Here is a 19,595-nt window from a genome sequence, read left to right as displayed (position 1 = left end):
AGTGCACTAATTTCCATGCATCTTTGATGAATGGAGGCCATTGTGTTACATTATGTGAATGTGGTTGTCGCTCACCCTGCTTATCGCCAGTTAGCACCCAGATCTTAATGTTAGCCAGAGAAAGTATAGCGATGGTCTCAGCGACACCCTCCTGCAGCTTATCCTCTATAGCCGTGGCGCCCAACAGCTAAAAAACATTAATAAAGACAGTGCATATACTTTTCCCATGAAAAGCTGTTGTATCTCATTTAAATGTCCCATTCCATATCTTGAGGCTGCAACTCAGCATATTTTTTTCCTTATGTTGACACATTGTGATTCACTTTATTAGAACACAACATCCTTGTACCTCTTTATGATATTCACCTACAGCACAGTAGTCAGAAACTACTTCACTTACTTCATTTCCAATCAAAATGGTCTTTAAGTTCAAGTAAAAAAAATGTTCAGTAGAAAAGAAAGTGGCTTCCTTTTTTTCTGAATAACTGGCTTACAGTTTTGCTAAGAAATCTGCAGGGATATTTTTTGTATTCTTAGAAGTTGGTTTCATTTTGTGCTTCTCACAATCCCAAACACATTCAGTGATGTTGAGGTCTGGACTCTGGGGTGGTCAGTCCATTGTTCTGAAAACACCAGCAGCTTCTTTGTTCTTTGTCTTTGTTGTTTCTTCTTTTTTTATTTTCTTTTCTGAGTGAGGTTTCTTGACAGCTACACGTCCTATCACACCCACAGCGTTGAGTTGACTTCTCACAGTGGAAGGATGGCTGTGGATTTTTTTCAGATCTGAAGCAGCTTGATTTTCTCCTCTCTCTCAAAGATGAAAGCTTTGGGTGCTGCTTATCTGATGGGGGGTTTGGTGGTCTACCAGGTCTTCCAGGTAGTTGTTAGGAGTCCCGTTTTCAATCTTTTAATCCTTTTTAAACTCCAGTGTTGGAAACTCCTCACTTATTTTGCTTTGACTTCTCTCTATCTTATACAAGTGGATTATCTTGTATCTAATGTCCTCAAAAATATCACCTGAAAAATGAATAACTTGTGCTTAATGGCCATTTTGACTGGAAACGAAAGAAATTAAGGGTGGTTTGACTTTTGCACAATACTGTAGCTTACAGGTCCACTGTTCAAGTGTCCAATTACAGACAGTTATCCATTTTTCTGCTGTGCAATTTACCATTGCTCTTTCTACATTCATCATTGCACAACACCTCAACTTGATTAAGATTCTTGAGCAAATGATTCAATGCATTATGAAATCTCAAATTTCACTACCATATATTCAGTTACATTATTCCAGTAACATTCAGAGTTTGTTATTAAAAGTATCCTGAAAAAACAAATAATTTTAGATCGTCTTAAATATAAGTGCATACTTGAATATTATTAGAATTGATTACAATCAATTACAACATTACAAAATTGATGCAGCTGAATCAGCGCCTTCGGACTGATACAATTTTACAACCCCAGCTGAAAGAGGTGTAATGAAGTACAAAATACAATTAAGTGTCCAGTGCTGGAGTACCCTGAATTTAACTTATGGCCTTCAAAAAACACAAACAGTACCATCATGTCCTGTTCAATCTCCTCGTAAGCAGCAGCCAGTCTGTCCTCCCTGCAGTCTGTAGCTTTATCGGCTCCTCTGTAATGCTCCGCCCACTCCGCCCACTGCTCTTCGGACAGATCCCTATAGGCCAGCGCCAGCGTCCGTAATCCGTCACCCGCGTACTCCTATAAACACATGCATAAAGGAGCAGAGAGCACGTCCTCACTGATTTATCGTACCAACACTAGGCCTGCAACAATTACCCAACAAAACCTAATATGGAAAAAAGACTTAGTACATTTACTTAAAGCTACAATATGTACGTTTGGGGGATTTGGAATTTGGAAATGTGTAATTGCACAAAATGTGCAAAAGAACATTATGTAACTTGGGTTGTACTTCAAAGCCCTTCTCTTGAGCGGATGTAAGTGAACTATCTACTATTATCATCATATCTTCATCAGTACAATGCTGATTTTGCATTTGAGACCTAGACATCGAGCTTTATCTTTTTGAGCCTTTGCATGTGACGTTACAACTCCAAACAAATCCGACACAACACTTTCAAATTATTATTTAAGGCTTTACTAGGTGATTTGCAGCAGCACATGCACAACATATTTTTCCATGTTTTTATGCCTTTAATTAGGTCATAACATCCTGAATACTTAACTAAACTACTTAAAAAAAATATTAAGCATTCAGCCCATAGAAAACGTATTTTTGTAAATACATTCTCGGTTTTTTACAGTTTCAACTAATTTAGTAGAATGGTTCATGTATACTGTCTGATATCTGACATGTTGGACAAGACAGTACCACACAAAAAACAAAACCACTATCAAAATCTAAAACTATTCAGGTATAACAATGCACACACGGCGCTGCACTGGATACAACTGAACGGGATTAATTCCACTGTCTTTGCAATGAAATGTGCAGTTGTCATATTGTCATATTGCCAGCCCTATAGTTTATTATTAGCCATATAATTGCCATTATTGATTATAGAAATAATCATTAATAAATGCTCCTTTAATTACTTTATTTTGTTCAGGGCCTACAAACGGTTCTTCCATTCATTTCTGTGCACTTCTCTAAAATGCCCACTAGGGGGTTGTGTTGAACTTCTGAATGGGACCAACGGCAGGATGCAACACAGATAGAAGGACAATTGTTTTTGCCGTATTATGTGTCAATAAAAATAAGCCACAGCAAAATGTGAAGTGACACATATGCTTTCGTCCACTAACTGTATAAAACTGTTCCCGTCTCTCTCACGGACAGACATGCACACACTCACATTAAGGTGGTCCGAGGTGATGTTCATCACATCATGGCTGCATGAGTGAAGCCTCTCAAACAGCACTGTGTCGGCCCCCTTACAGTACAGACGAATACGGCCCTCAGGAGTTCTCACTGAAACACATACATACACATAATTTAATTCGGCTTTGAGTATTTAAATGTGAGCCTGACACACATACTGATGAAGATAAATGAACAATAAATAATTTAAATAAATAATGTCAGTGAGTTTAATATGTTGGAATAACTTCAGCACAGGCCACATTATATGTTTTTTTCCAGCAGATAAACATTAATTGTGCATGAAAATGTGTTCTCTGTAGAGAAAGTGTACATTTATTTTCACTTAGAAAAACAACAAAACGTCATTTGACCAGGGACGGCCAAACTTTTGCATGCATTTGTCTACCACGTTGTTCTACAATATCTTCTTTATGTAAATACATTTTCAGTGCATTCAAATAAAAGTACATTTTTGCTATTTTGCATTTTTAAGTCTAAAAATGTCAAGTGGTGCAGCCATCCAACTACATATATACGTTAATAAACTATTAACAAGGATAAAGTAATTTGATCAAATTCTAAATGTATGACTATGTTTAAAATATCATACCATTGAAAAGCAGGGCAACTTTAAAAGTTGAACTCCTTGCAAAAAAAGTCTGATTTCTGATTTCTTCAAATGCATAGTGACACAACCAACAACAAAGGACTTTTATTCTGACATTCTATAAAGAAAAAGCAGGCAGGATTGCACCATAAAGAAGACCCCAATAGACCTTTGTGGTGTAATGCCAAGGTCAGCAGCCCGTTCACAAATATTTAAAAAAAAAAACTTATAAAAGTAATTTTTGAGTCATGGTTAGGCTGGTTCAATTTACCAAGTCAGGAGGTTCAACCAAAGAAAAACCATAAACGTGTTACTATTACAGTAATGTTTATTTATTTGTAAAAAGTATAACCTTGAGTTCAAGGACAAAGGTCTATACTGGTGTCCAAGGACAACAATTAATTTATAGACAATTCAAACCACATTCAGCAGATGTAAAAACTTTTTCTGGGATTTAAAATAGATTATCCTGTTTAAAAATTAGATATTATTATATAAATAGCATTTATTACTATTTATATTACAATTCTAAAATCTATAAAACAAATGTCACCATGCTACATATATAACAATGCATGTCTTATCTTTTTCTTTCATTTTTAAATTTGGAATTTAAAACGATCATTTTCAAGTCCTTGTTAATGACTGAAAAATCAATAAATAACCCCACAAAATAAATAAGTAAATCAGTAAATCAATAGCCTAAATAAATAAATTAATAAATGAATACATTAATTAATTCTATCTCAATTTCTCTCATTCCACAGAATCCAAAAGCAAAAATAGCATTCATTTTTCCCTGACTTCCACAAAACAAGTGATTATGCAAGCATACAGCGAATAAAATGCCAGCTTCACAGTGATCAGCAATCGCTTACACAAACCAGAAGGCCATATTTCAGTGTTATTACAAGCCAGCGACACTCTGCAGCAGCATTAATGTTATCAGTATTGCTGTGGCTTGGCAAGGCAGGCTCTGTGTTTTCTATAGCTTGTTCAGCATCTAGACTTGGGCCGCATGACTTTCACTGAGTTCAAATTTCATCAAGTGCGATGACATCACCTTCACAGGGCGCATAACATTTACCTCACCACCCACTTTGTTTTAGCACAAAATGAAATCAAGCTGGCAACTGTCGTATCTTATACATACAAAATTCAATCTATCAAGAGTCAGAGGTTCTTGTCTTCTCATTTGTATTTCATATCACACTAACAGGATGGTTACTGGTATTAATAATCAGTTATGCAAACTCGTGAGCAATGAAAAAGATCGCCAACCAACCAGACCCCAGGAGAAAATTGTAGTGATTTTAACATGAAAATGAAGCACTCCAGTGCACTCGGTCACACTAAAAAACAGGGAAACTACTGTAGAATGATTCAGTTCATTGAGGTCAACAAGTATGCCAATACAAGTCATGACAAAGACTGCACTGCTTTCTAGACATTTTGACTTGCTTCTTAAAAACCAACTACTTACCATCCCAAAGGCTAAAGGTCAATGAAAGGTCTTGGTTCCCAATGATTGCTAATTGCAACGTAACCTGTAGACGGTCGCTCAGACCTCATATCAGTTACAACAGTCCGCAAAAATCTACATCTTCTACAATTTCAGAAAAGGTTGTTAGCTGATTGTCTTGGCTGCAAATAATAATATTATTTGTTAAAACCTTATGTGTTACCATACCAAAGTCCAAAGGTCAACGTGTGTCAAAGGTACAGGGTGCTTGGACCCCGATGATTGCCAATTACACATATTAACCCTTTTGCTTTCACAAAGGTTCTATTGATCAGTACTATTCGGGCAGTGAATTCTAGTAACGTTAGCTACGTTGAAATGATGTCATATTAGCCCGGATTAGCCCATCAGAATAAAATACTTTATCTACTGATTGGGTGAAGAAATTACAGAAAATCTGTGGTGAAATCTACAGTAGACCTGATCAAATGAGCCACACTTTCAGGAGACAATCAACAGGAGAGTCACATTTACAGCAAACTGCCAAAGAAGCACTCATTTAGAAGATCTGTCTGCTGATTTATTCATCTTCCCACAGCATACCTCACACCCCTAAAATACAGCTGCGAATTCGAACCCCACTATGTTCATCGATGTAGCCTTTTATATCAAGCATGTGCAGCAAGCAGATGCAGTGTGTGCAAAGTTTAGTTTCATCTTATTTTTGCTGCCTGCTGCTACAGAAGCAGGTATAAAAAGTTGTGGGTTTAGTGAGGCGTGATAATTGGATGGTGGGGTGTTGACCTACAAAATGACCCCACTGACGCCAGGCCTGGTGAATGCTAGTGTGTGCTCTAGTGGATTGTCTATGAATTTTACGACTACATTGTAAAAAGGTGTGAATGTAAGATGCACATGGGTGCTCGTATAAACAGCATACCTATGACGGACATCCTCTTGCGGATGTTGTTGAAGTCCAGGATGGCGAGGAGCGTGTATGTGACTGCTTTGCCAAGCTCCTGCGTGGTGATGGTGCTGGGTGTACGAGAACGGAACACAAAGCCAAAGTTTCGAGCTGCTGTCACGAGTGCACCCTCATCAGGAGACTGAGCCTTGTATACCAACTCTCCTATGGACAGAGAGAGAGAGAAAACAAAAGGGATACAATGAGTTCTCTATTAAATTACAGTCCTCAATCTGCTGCACAATTTCCCTCTAATGCGATCATGAAACACAAAGTTGTTTTCTTATTTAAACCCTCAGGCCTCTTTTTTAAATTCAAGTTCAATTTCATGGACTAGGACTACTGAGTATGCAGACTATTCGACACCAAATGTCATTTTTATTTTTCAGTGGGCTGTGCCTGCTGAGATAGAGCCAGAATATCATAAGCAGAGATAGAGCTTAAAGTGTAAAAACAAAATTACATAATTTTCCCCTCAAACAACAGCTAATGTAGCTAATAAGTAATAGAAGAACTATGGACAAAAGTACAGTCGAATATAGACTTGTACCATCATTTGTAGCTAAGTAAAATGTTTTTTTGTCAATGTTTACAGATAACAGTATGTTAGAAACTAAGTCTTTTTGAGATTATCAATTTCATGAAGTGGGATGATGTAGGACTGTAGTTGCTAAACAGTGGCTATAGGTTTCTATTACTTGTTGACTGACCACATTTAGGGTAAGAGTACAACTGTGTAATATTTTGTCTAAAAAAAATATTACACAGTTAAATCTATAATATAAATCTAAATCATGACTTTTTTCCCATTAAATCCATCTTTACAAAATCTTTTGCAGATAGATAAAATGGATATTTAAACTATCTATACACAGTTTGTGAGTATTAGTCTTTAATCAATTTAAAGTCATTTTTATTTTTTATTTAAATTTTCATGTTGTCCCCCTAAGAATATAACATATTAAAATTTCCTAACATACCAGCAACCTAAATGATAATTCGCTATTATTGTGGTATTGTTAAAATAAGCTGAAAATGAAAATGTATTTAAAAAACACTAACACACGTTGAAATTATTTCACCACAGATACAATACTGATAGACTTTGACTGAGCCTCATATTCGTTTCTAATACCAAAAGATCAACTACAGCTTAAATTGTTAATCTGGCCTAAAACTGCTGTGCTCTGCAGTGCTCCTAACTGCTAACCTGGTCACATCTGAGCCTAATAAATACAACCAAGCTAGCATCAGTGTAACTTTTACAACGGCTGTCAAAAAAAATCATAAACAAAACAGTATGTCTATGTTTATTCGGCGCAAACTGAACACCAGACACAATTTTTTTATCCTTTTAGCCAGAGAAAAAAGCCGAACTACAGATATCTAGATAGCCAGGTAGCTACCTTGCTAAATTTAGTTTTAGCTTCTTGTTCTCCTCATCTGACGAGTCATTTCTGACATTTAAATAACTCCACTATACTGATGATATGAAGACAGTTGTTTTACTTATATGACTGGGACAAGATATTTAGTTTCCTAGCAGTAATGATAGCCAGCCGTCTTCCTTTTGCATTCACCAGCTAATAGTAAAAAAAAAAACAACAACACACATTTCAAAACAGCCCCCCTTAAAAAGCCAACCTGAAACAGCTGTTGTTTTTTAAAAACTCCCACCTTCAAGATACATCATCAGACGGAAGCTTTCCTAGTCTTTAAACTGGAAAATCTCACTCTAGAGACTACAGTAGCCCAGCTGTACGACGCCAATAAGCATGTTTACCACAGAAGTAGCAATGGTTAAACTTTTCACTTTGGCCAGAGTGTCCATTTAATTAAGCACTATTACTGTTTACTGCTCAGATTATAACTGTGTAAACGAGTGTTGGCCTGGTGTACACTTTGCAGACTGTAGCAGTAAAGCTATCTAATTCCACTGTGACTTAGCTAGCTGTACAATTGTTACAATCTAATAAGGGGTGATATAGTTAGGTTTCATACTGCGGCGCATCAGTAAAACCGACAACTTTTGTGTCCCTGGTCGGGACCTTGGATTTCCTCTTTATAAGAACTGCAGAAACAAAAGGAAATGAGAGGCCTGCTTAAAAACTAGTTGAGGTTAGCTAGGCTTTGGGTTTGTGGGGAAGTGATAGTGCAGGTTGAAGTGGTTACCCTCACTCTTCTCCTCGCTCATGACCGTGTGGCAGAGAGACAGCACGCGAAAGAACTCGTGCACGGCCGGCTCCCCCACCTTCACCGCCTCCAGCAATGAAGCGTCGTAGAAGCAGAAGTCCCGGTCAGCCAGCGGATTCCATGTGCTGAAGTCCAGGGGCTGTGCCCGCTGAGAAAGAGCCAGAATATCATAAGCAGAGCTTGAAGTGAAAAAACAAAATTACATAATTTTCCCCTTTACTTCAAACATCAGCTAATGTAGCTAATAGAATAGAAGCCAACTATGGACAAAGGTACAGTCGAATATAGGCTTGTATCATCATTGGTAGCTAAGTAACAGGATTCTGTCAATGTTTACAGATAACAGTATGTTAGAAACTAAGTCTTTTTGAGATTATTTACCAATTTCATGAAGTGGGATGATGTAGGTATGTAGTTAGTACGATGCTAAACGGTGGCTATAGGTTTCTATTACTTGTCGACTGACTACATTTGGGGTAAGAGTACAACTGTGTAATATTTTGTCTAAATCATGACTTTTTTCCCATTAAATCCATCTTTACAAAATTTTTTGCAGATAGATCTATACACAGTTTGTGAGTATTAGTCTTTAATCAATTTAAAGACATTTTGGCTCTCTTAAAAATAATGTTGAATATTTTAAATTTCTATGTTTTCAATTCTCTTCAACTGATAGTACTGCCAATTTGTACAGAATCCAGTTTCGCTGCTTCTGCCAGCAGTGTGTCAAAATTTTTACTTATTAACTTAAGATTATGTCTTAGTAACGGCTCATTTATTTCACAATTTCTGACTTATTATGCCAAACATTTGACACACTATGACGAAATAATACGGTATTAAATTTTGAGAAACTATGTAATTAATTTGGATAATAAATAAAGACTTTGAGATATTTTTTGATCCAAGTCACAATTTCAAGTAAATCATTATTTTGAAATAAATCAAGATTTTAAGAAAACAAGTGTACATTTTGGGAAAACAAACCACTATTTTGACATTGTAAGTCACACATTTGAGAAAACAAGGCATTATTTTAAGATATAATTGAAACCTTTCACATAATGCTGCCAGAAACAGAAGAAAAACTCTCCTCTACCTGGAGAAAATGGCATTCTATAAATTCAAGAGGCTGAAATATGCCTCAAAGAAATGAGACTGATGTCAGTTGGATTGTTCTATGGTTCTGTGCTATAAGCTTCCCTAACGGTCTATGTAAGGCTGCACTCACCTTGTGCTGAGCTCCTGGAGTGTTCATCACTTCACCTGTGATTCAGCAGAGAGATACAATACTTAGATATGCAGCAAATTACAGTCAGTGTGCACATTAGGTATTGTAGTAGTTTGTTGGGCCATGTGTATTCATTTTTTTGCAGTCGTATATTATTGGTATCTCCAAAACAGCAAGTTTACAAGAGATTTTATTACAAATAGTTTAAATATTTCTGTCTGTCCATTCGTCATGAAATTTTCACACAATGTAAAGGACAGCTGCTGTACTCAACTGATGTAGAAAACTAACAATTGAAAAAATGGAGATACATGTTTTTTTTGGACAGCGACGATATATATTACAAATTTAATAATAGTAAATACAGTAATAGTAAATCAAACATGTTTTCTCTGTGTTAGCCGATCACCCAAGGCATGTTTGGTGTTTGGTGGCATGTTTTAGTTTTACATTGGAACTATGAAACTAATGTAACTAACAATGAATAGAAGTTTATAGCCACCAAATTACAACCCCAATCCCAAAAAAGTTGAAATGTTAATAAAAACAGAAAGCAGTGATGAGTAAATTCTGTTTGACCTGTATTAAACTGAAAACGGTACAAAAGCACAATATTTGATGTTTTATCTTGTGAACATTTTTGCAAATGTACACTTATTCTAAATGTGATGCCTGCAACAAATTCCTAAAAACTAGGGACAGCAGTATGTTTACCACTGTGTTACATCATCTGTTCTTTTAATAACACTTACTAAATGTTTGGGGACTGAGGACACCAATTCAGTTTTGAAAGCATAATTTTTACCATTCTTCTGTTATACAAGTCTTTAGCTGTGCGACCATACAGGGCCTTTGTTGACAGGGGTCTGGAAGCTGTGGACATATGGCTTCCACTGTGCATAGTACAGTCTTAACTTGCATTTGTACAACATGCAGCATTTGTTATTGACAGCAGTTTGTCAAAGTATTCCTGGGCATAAGTGGTGATAAATATAAATTACAAATATAATATTATATAAATATAATTATACATATAATCTATTACTATTTATATTACAATTATGAAATCTATGAAACAAAAGTCACCACACTGCATACACCGATCAGACGTAACATTATGACCACCTCCTTGTTTCTACGCTCATTCTCCATTTTATCAGCTCCACTTACTATATAGGTGCTCTTTGTAGTTCTACAGTTACAGACCCCTATGGACCCTCATCGAGAAGGTACTATGGTACGAGTGAATCAGACATAGCAGTGCTGCTGGATCACAGAAGCATGCAGGTTTTTAAAGCAGTGCAGTCTGACGGGTCGAAAGTCATGGGCTTTAATTTGTGGTCTTCGGCCTTTTTCTTCACGCACAGAGATTTCTCTGGAATCCCTGAAACTTTGAATGATATTACACACTGTACAGCACATGTCATGCTTCGGTCCTCGAGGGCCAAAACAGTGCAGACTTGAGCTCACTGCCTCATTAAACACACCTGATTCAGCTCATCAGCTAATTAGCAAGGCCTTTATGACCTGAATTCAGAGCGTTAGATGAGGGTAAACGCTAATCTCCGCAGCACTTTGGCCCAGAAGGTCCCCAGTTTGACACGCCTGCTGGAGAGAGTGTTATTTTTATACTGATGTTTTGATTTTTGGTAAAGTGACGAGCATCGAACCATCCTCACTCACATCCTGTCTTTGTACTGTTTTTGTTCAAACTAGATCTATAAATCACTGCTTTCTGTTTTCATTCGCATTTTACCTACTGGCCCAACATTTTTGGAACTGAGTACAAAGCGCATGGCGAAATGATAAAACTATGTCAAGGTGTTAAATAACTGAATAGATGATTGGACGTGTTTTCTGACACTTAATGACATTCGTTCTCTATAAAAATGGATGAAATACATCAAAGCAAGTTTGTGTATTGACCGATCAACTCTACTTGGGGAAGGCTTTTGTCTCGGCTTTCACTTTCAGAGTGAATGCTTTTGCATGGGAGCAATTTGTGTACGCGTTTCTCACCGTAGGCGTGTCCGTTGATGGAGCACTTGTTAAAGGTCATGATGTTTTGGGTGAGAGTTCCGGTTTTGTCGCTGAAAATGTACTCCACCTGGCCTAGCTCTTCATTTAGCGTCGTGCTCCGGGCCTCGGCCGGCGTGCTGCTGCGGTTACAGAACATCCGCCGGTCCCAGTTAATAAAGTAACTGTGACACAACCGAATCACCTCCACACTAAAATAAAAGAGAGAGAGTGAGAGAGAGACACAGAGAGAGAGAGAGAGAGAGAGAGAGAGAGAGAGAGAGAGAGAGAAAGAGAAAGAGAGAGAGACAAAGAAAGGGAGCATAAAGTTTAGTTACATAACAACCCCAGACTTTGATGTGGCACATTCAAACAGGCACTTCTACAAGCTTGTAGCTCTGAGGGGTTTTGCAGCACAGCTGAGTCAGACAATGAAACAGCACTCGATCTGTAAATGTACAACAACACATCTGGTTTAAAGCGACAGTTTGGCAATAAATACAATTTTCACAAATGTAGTCACCCGAGCCAAGTTTCTTTACACTTCAGCCTCACTAAACAACTAAACCATACATGTTGTCACTGTCAGGACAAAACCTTTGTCCCAGTCCCTTTTCACTCCTTGCCCCTACCACTTAGCCCTTAACCTTCCGTTTTGCACAATCATGTCTAGGGGTAGGGTGTCATGATTTTTGTTGAGATAGAGGGGTAGGGTGAAGTGTTAGGGCTCTCCTTCAGAGAGGTTTTTCAGAGGCACACTATAAATGGAGTGTCAAGAGAAAAAAGAAAAAACGGCAAGATGGCTGCACAAGTGACCAAAGAAACACACAAATGTAAGAATTATCTCAGTTAAAAATGACAATAACCATTTCAATGTACTAAGGTCTACTAAAAATTAGTAGTATGCTGATGTCTAGCTAGCTAAATTTCCTGTTCCACCATTTAAGGTATAACGTAAAAATTTGAACAAGAATGTGGCGAATAGCTGACTTCAGTTTCATATCACTGAAGAATTAGGGGTGGGCGATAATGTAACTAAAGCCCAGCAGTGAGGAGCTGAACTTTACCCACCTCTGCTCTCACTGCAGACCCGCAGGGTCGCCTACAGAGCAGCGCTCGTAGTTAATGAAGTAATGTTTTTTTTTTATTTGAGGGTCCCATTTCATAGGGAAGATTTCATCCACTACCTCTTGTAACTCAATGCAAGGTGATTTGCTTCTATTAGAAATTAAAACCATTTACAAGTTTCCCTTTCGGAGATATGTGGTTTTGTTCCGACAGTGACGATATGTTAGGTGGAAAGGTGGAAAACTGCGAAATATGATTTTTTTGCCAAAATATCTCTTAATAGGAAGCTTACAGAAAAGAAACACAGGAAAAAAGAGGTCAGTTGGACACGTCACACTGCAGTTAGTAGGGCTGTGCCCTCAAAAGTACTTTTTGGAGATTTTACACATGTGTAACTTCATATTTATACCCCAGGAAAATAGGAAATGGTCATAGACAACAGTTCCTGAACATCAAGAGAAATAAAAAGAAAGATATTGTCCACCAAAGATGCAATGTGTTTTTTGTTTTATTTAAAATATTCTTTAGGGATGCCAATAATTTTGCTCCATATGTTTTTGAAAGACCACACTATTCTTAAACAAATGAAGCCACACTCATGTTGGAATGCTTTCTATCAGATAAACAGTAAGCACTTTCTCTAAATATTTCTGAGGAATGTTTGAATCATTATGTTAATTTTCTATATGATTGTTTTTTCCCAGTTTCTTAAGGGGTGCCAATAATTCTGGAGCTGACTGTATATACTGTGAAACAGAAGCTTCCATGTAGTCTCTTTCAACAGGCCTTCTTGTGGCCATTCAGCTGACAGAATGTAAATGGAATCAGTTGTTTTCAATCTATTTGGGCTTGTAGTAGAGCAAAATGCTAACTGGTGTTCATAAGCTTCTATAATTTGTTAGCTATATTAGCCTCATAGCTTCAGTAAAAAAAATATTTCCCCTGTTAAACTCTGCTAAATTATGACACTGTTGTCTCTACGTGTGTGACTCTGTGGTGAGCTGCTAGTGAGCAATGAGGTGTGAAGCGGGAGTGAGAACACCATGCTGTGGCCGAGCCAAGATAAAACACACATCTGCTGCAATAAAAAGTAGCACCTATGAAGATGAAAATCCAGTTTGCTTCTGATTTTCTAAAACATACACATTTTTAAATGTATTCCATCTACATTACAGTAGAAAAAAATTAATAATTGAACTGAGGAAGGGGTTAAGCAACACACAAATTTAGTTTAGTAGGGTTTAGTAGCCTAACAGATCAATGCTTTCTGCTACGACGTTTGATAAACAATTTATTATTATAACAAAACGGTTTGGGTTTTTTTGTGGTCTTTTTTTTTGAGTTTTGTTCACAGGAAATAGTGAACTCTAGGGGAAAAGGGGGTTGGAGTAAAGTGTAAAAAAAACAACTTTTACGCACAGACATAGATGCACATGTACTAAAGCCACCTTTAGTACATTGATAATAATATAATGAGAATATCTATAAAAAATTTCCAATGGCAGATGCCATTTCAGCCCAAGCTTGTATCATCTCTGATTGGGCCTTGTTCATCAAAGATGTGTTTAAAATTTACTGCATGTTAGCATTTTGGGAGGTAATGGTGGGTAGATTTGGGTGGTATTAGTTTTTTTTAGTCAAGAAGTCAAAAGTCTTTCAGTCTACAGAAAAAATTCTTAGTCAGGGACAGAACTATCAGTTAGAGATGTTTGGAGGGGCTGGGTTGGGTCCAGTAGTTAAGGAGAACTGTGTGGATTATGTGGTAAATGGGGGCACTGGTGTGGGACAGGGGGCAAGGGGACGCTTACCTGCCCGAGAAGATCTGAGGAGAACATGAAAACAACAAAACAAATAAAAATAAATAAACAAAACTAACAAATAAGCAGTGCACTCTAAAAGGATGTTCAGAATTGAAAATCAAAAGATTACTATAACCCTAAAAAATAATACGAAAAAAAACTAGGGATGCATCAATACCATTTTTTCAGACCGAGTACCATTACATGTTTTTAAGTACTTATTACACATACAAAGTAACCTACATAGCATTAAGTAGTTGTTAGTGTAAATGAGTGCAAGTTGATATTAAATGAAGTGCATTAGCTAGCTATACTACATTAGTTCCCATTTTGTTCCACGTCAGAAAAGCACTTCTGTACAGCTGTAAGTACATTTCATAGTTTTCGTAGTTTTGATCCTCATCCGTCTCTTTCAACAACAGTCTCTGTAGCGCAGCAACAGCAGGAATCACATCAGAGGCTAATGCATCCGAGGAGCTCATGTTTTGAGTTTTGTGACTTGAATGGTCCCTAAATCCAGACACACTGTGCGATTTAAGAAATCTTCTCCCTGGTGACTCACACTGTATGTTTGAATATATCAGCATGTGAGGATAAAGCCTATGATTGACTCAAACTGTACAAAAATGGCCAGTCCAATTGGCATGCTACATGAAACACAGCCTCTACAGACAGCTCTGTCTATACACAATCTCCAATAAAGCTGTTTCATTCAAAATAACATGCTGCTTGCATGAGTACTGAGCTAACATGTTGATAAACTGAGCTACAGCAGCTTTGCTAATTTGTGGCCAGTGTATGTCTGGCCAGAATATACCAAGGCAGAATGAATAAACCAGTCTGACTGAGGCCATTTAGAATACAATTTCTATCTGATCAAACAAGGTGGGTAATCCTGTAAATAATCTGTTAAATAGAAAAACCATGTAAACACCTGTATCTGATTACATTCCCAATCAGAAAGTTCGTTCTGATCATGTTCGTCACGTCATAGTGAAAGTTTATAACGTTCAACATGGCGGAGCAGAAACTGGTCTGCAGAGGAGACGAAGTTTATGCTCTGATCTTTAAAAGACGGCGGTGGGACGGACGTCCAGCTTATGTGTCTCAGAACACGACGTCTTCCTCTCAGCCTTCTTTAATAAACAAAAGTGAAGTACGTTTTCTTGAGTTTGACATCATTTTAAAGTAATTAAAAACACAAGCACTGCTCACTGCTGCTCATCTCACTCTGACTGGACTCACGTGATGCTCATTGTCATGGTAACATCTACACTAAGTGGTGCTCTACGCATGCGTGGAATTTTAAACCAGATTACTCATAGTGAGAATGTAAACAGAGATTTTCATCAGATTATTCAGGACAGCGTGCATATAAACACTTCAGTCTTAATCTTTAATCAGAATGTATTCAGTCATATTGGCAGAAATCTTTGCACGTAAACACAGACACAGTGCGAGCAGAACCTCATTGATGGCCAACTGGAGTCTTTTGTTCATTAGTGTGGCAGCGTACACTAGGCTTACGTCACATAGTACTAGGTGGTATCAGATGGTGGTATCAGCGCATTTTTTATGAGCACAATATTGGGCCGATACCAGTATCAGTATCGATGCATCCCTCAAATGAATACCAAAAGCAAACATATTCTCTCTACATCTTTCGTCAGTGTGTTCTACCTGACGTAGAGGGAGATGGGCACCACGGTGTTGAGGATGATGACGTACGACCAGAAGGACAGGAAGGCTGAGAAGAGGAAGTTGTCGACAGGAGGGTCCCACGGCAGATAACTCTGAAACAGAAAGCCCACCTCTCTCTCCCACACCGCATTCCCTATGGCCAAGATCACCCCCATACAGACCAGGAAACCAAAGATCTGAGAGAGAGAGAATGCCAGAAATTAGGGGCAACAAAGATTAAGAAAGATGTTATTAAAGGAGATATCTAACAGTAGGTCATACAGGTCACACACTGAAATATGGTGTGCGTGCGCCGCTGTGAGTCACCTTGTAAAGCCTCAAATAGTGATTTAAAAGTCAGAGGTGTCAGGTTAGATTTCATGGGAGTTTTTCAGATCACGTCATGCGTCTTTTCGCATTAACGTCACAAGCACAGGCTCAAAAAGAAGCTCCGGCTCAATGTTTAGGTTTTAAATGCAAAAGTTCCCACAATCAACATTCTACTGCTGAAGATATGATGACAACAGTGGATAATTCACTCACACACATAAATATTCCCTTAATCAGTAATCAAATAGATTAGATATTGTAATCAATAACCAAATAGGTACTATTGGCTAACAGATAATATTAATTCTCTCACAAAGGGTAGGCCTTAGTCTGTCTGCATAGGAGATTCTAGACCCTAGAAAGCCCCTGGGTTCAAAGACAGGCCTGTCTGTTTCTACTGACCCAGTGAAGAGAGGGGCAAGTTGACCTTGAAAGGTAAAGCAGAGTGGTAAAAACTGGTTGAAACCAGTTTTAGGAGAGAGTTCAACATGCAATGACCAAATCGATGGACAAAGAGATGCACCTATTAGAGGATGAGGTAGTATCAAAATTTGAGAAGTGGAGGGATATCAAATTACCCCAGATAAATGGTACATAAACTGTTGTTTGGAATATTGTATTTGCGCAGTTGGGTCTCTCTCTCTGTGCCACTTAATGCTAAAATAAAAAAGAAGCCTTTTCCCTCTTCCACAAACTCAGCGTCTGAAAACTCTTTCCTTTTTGACCTCTTTTGAGAACTTAAACAGTTATCAGTGAAAGTGTTTAGCTGGTATTAAAAGATTTCTTTTTATTCATAATATTATATTGGAAGCCTGGGGTTGAAGGGGATAGCCCTTGGTCCCGACACTTCAAGTTTTGACTGAGTTCTCTTTTCCATGATGGGTCCTTTAAAGCCCCTGTGTACTAATTTTCATGATTTTCTTCTAACCGTAGTTTTTGTTATGTGTTTTCTATGAAATGGCAAAGAAAGAATGATGCTGGTCTTTTCTGTTGAGAGATTTGTGAAATGATTTTTTCTGGCATTTTCTTTTGTTGGATTTGAGTGGGACTAAATTTGGCCCAGGTGATGTAAGATTTGCCAACGTACCAATATGTACTGCTACTCACATTCCTCTCCCTCACATAAAGTGACTGCTCTCCTGCTGCTCCGAGTCCCAGGCAAAACTCCCAGTTAGCAGATTATTTAAAATGTTTTAAATTGATTATTTAAAACATTATTTAAATGTTAACGGTGCTTGTTATGAACATGTATTACACCGTTGTTTGTAGCGTAGCTAGATCAAATGTAGATGTAGCTTGCTTCAGCCACCTGTTCAAGAATGCTACTATAAGAGATTTGAAATAAAATGATACATTAGCTTAGTGTTACATTAGCCTCGCCCTCCAGCATCAAGGCTTACAGTGTTTCCCCGAAATTGTACTTTACAGGCGAGGAGCACAATAAGGCACATAAGAAATTTCTCCACAGTGTCCACAAATATGATGGTGCTGACTCATAACGGGAGCTTGTGTGATCTCAGCTACAGGTTATGAGTATAAAGTTAGTGCTGAGAGTTCAAATATTGGACATGATTTGTCTGTGATCTGTGTTTCATGAGATGAAAGCCTGAGATCTCGAACATTCGCTGCAAAATGTAATCAGATCTCTAAAATGACCATCAGACAGCTCGTTCTCCGTTTTGCACTTTTTACTCTCCATTCAGAGGGAAATTAAGAAGAGTGAAGTGGTGTATTTTCCTGAGGTGCGGCTAAAGTTCTTAAATCATATGTCTAGCATTGTTCACGGTGTCACTCACCACTGCCACTGGCGCTGAGTTGTTTATGTTGCCAGGGAAATGCCACTGTCAATCATTTCGTGATATGACACTCCCACACAGTTCTGAGCAGGAATCAGCTCAAACCTTTTAGAGCATTTATCTACTATTAAATTGTTTTAATTTATATATGTTTATCTTGGATATAAAACTTGCAAAATGCTTAATCCACAGCTTTATTTTAACTAAAACAAAATTTTAAACATTTGAAACCATGCTGACAGAGACTTTAACAACACGGTTCGAGCCAAGTGTGTGATAATTTAGTAAAATTAAAGGTGCAAACAGAATGAAACTACCTCCAAACATGCTGCTGTAAATATGCTTTAAATAAACCCAAAAAAGTTTAGCTTCAAAACATTAAGTGCGTTTACATGCACTCAATAATCCAATCATAATCAGATTTCTGCAGTTATCTGATTACTCAAATGGTCATGTAAACAGCATACTCAGATTTCTGAGATCGGAGAAAGGTCTAGAAATCTGATAAAGAGAGCTGGATTTTAGCTCAGTAATCAGATTTCTCAGTGCATGTAAACTCTTACTCTGATTTCTTTCGGATTTCTCAGTCTGCGCATGTGTGAAACAGACATAAGATAAGCAAGCTGCGATGTCACGAGACGCAGCAAAACACTTTTGGAGCGACGCTGAAACCAAATACATGCTTGATGAAATGAAGGATTTGAAAATTCTTCATCTTCTAGATGATGTATGTTCATATTTTCAGTTAAAGTGGTGTGATTTTTTTTTTTTAAAAAGCCACGGCATGAAGTTTGAGATTTACATTATGTCTTCTTCTGTGAGTTTATTGGCTTGTTGCAAAGCAGAAATCTGATTAGTTTTAGAGTTTTCCCATTATCTGATTAACCAAGTGATTGGATTACTGACAAAATCTGATTTTCTGCAGTTACTGGATTATTAAGTGCATGTAAACACACTCATTTTCATTTGTAGTACACTGTCAGCTTTAGCCAGCTAGCGTTTAAAAAATCAAGTATCCACCATATACTGCTTGTAGTTTTCAAAAGCTCCCACCACCTCCAAGATACATCATCTGAAATCATCTATACCAGAAATTCTCACTCTTGGGACTATTGCGGCACCAATACAGGAGGTGAGCAGGCATGTTTACAATGGATGTAGTAATTACTATATATTTCATTCTGCTCTGAATGCCCCTTTAAAGCAGATCTGTACAAGCTGTATGAATAGCTGACTTAAAGTTTCCGTACCCACAGAACCAGTGTGTTCATCAGGCGGTCTATGCTGGTCCGCTTGAACTTTGTGCGTCCACTGTTCTGCATCAGCTTGGTATCTGGTCCTGTATGGAAGAGAGACACTGTCAGCATCAAAAGACAACATAACAGGCTAATATAAACTCTGATTCATACCGACACAGATGCACACACACCTGCGAATATGACGAGGCCATAGCAGCTCTCTGTGTTGCGCAGGACGCAGCCCCTCAGCAGCATGTTCTGATTGCTCAGGCCATACTTACACTCCCTCCAGTACAGAGTGCCACAGAAGCGGTCCAGCTTGTTATTGGGAGGCTCGCAGACCACCTCTCCTACAGA

General features: G+C 37.9%; 1 protein-coding gene across 1 annotated transcript in view; it reads right to left on the bottom strand.

Moving 5' to 3' along the window:
* Positions 1 to 19,595, bottom strand: part of atp8b2 (ATPase phospholipid transporting 8B2) — a 75,424-nt gene that overhangs the window by 24,563 nt on the left and 31,266 nt on the right. Inside the window, exons 9-18 of the mRNA XM_036594152.1 lie at positions 19,430 to 19,588; positions 19,251 to 19,339; positions 15,875 to 16,071; positions 11,331 to 11,539; positions 9,312 to 9,346; positions 8,060 to 8,228; positions 5,864 to 6,052; positions 2,847 to 2,962; positions 1,564 to 1,728; positions 76 to 187 (exon numbers count right to left, since the gene is read on the bottom strand). Coding sequence (XP_036450045.1) covers positions 76 to 187; positions 1,564 to 1,728; positions 2,847 to 2,962; positions 5,864 to 6,052; positions 8,060 to 8,228; positions 9,312 to 9,346; positions 11,331 to 11,539; positions 15,875 to 16,071; positions 19,251 to 19,339; positions 19,430 to 19,588 — 1,440 coding nt within the window. The remainder of the gene's footprint in view (positions 1 to 75; positions 188 to 1,563; positions 1,729 to 2,846; positions 2,963 to 5,863; positions 6,053 to 8,059; positions 8,229 to 9,311; positions 9,347 to 11,330; positions 11,540 to 15,874; positions 16,072 to 19,250; positions 19,340 to 19,429; positions 19,589 to 19,595) is intronic.

Source organism: Colossoma macropomum, unplaced genomic scaffold (assembly GCF_904425465.1).
Source record: "Colossoma macropomum unplaced genomic scaffold, Colossoma_macropomum, whole genome shotgun sequence".
Lineage (NCBI taxonomy): Eukaryota > Metazoa > Chordata > Actinopteri > Characiformes > Serrasalmidae > Colossoma > Colossoma macropomum.
This window is presented reverse-complemented; position numbering and strand designations above follow the sequence as displayed.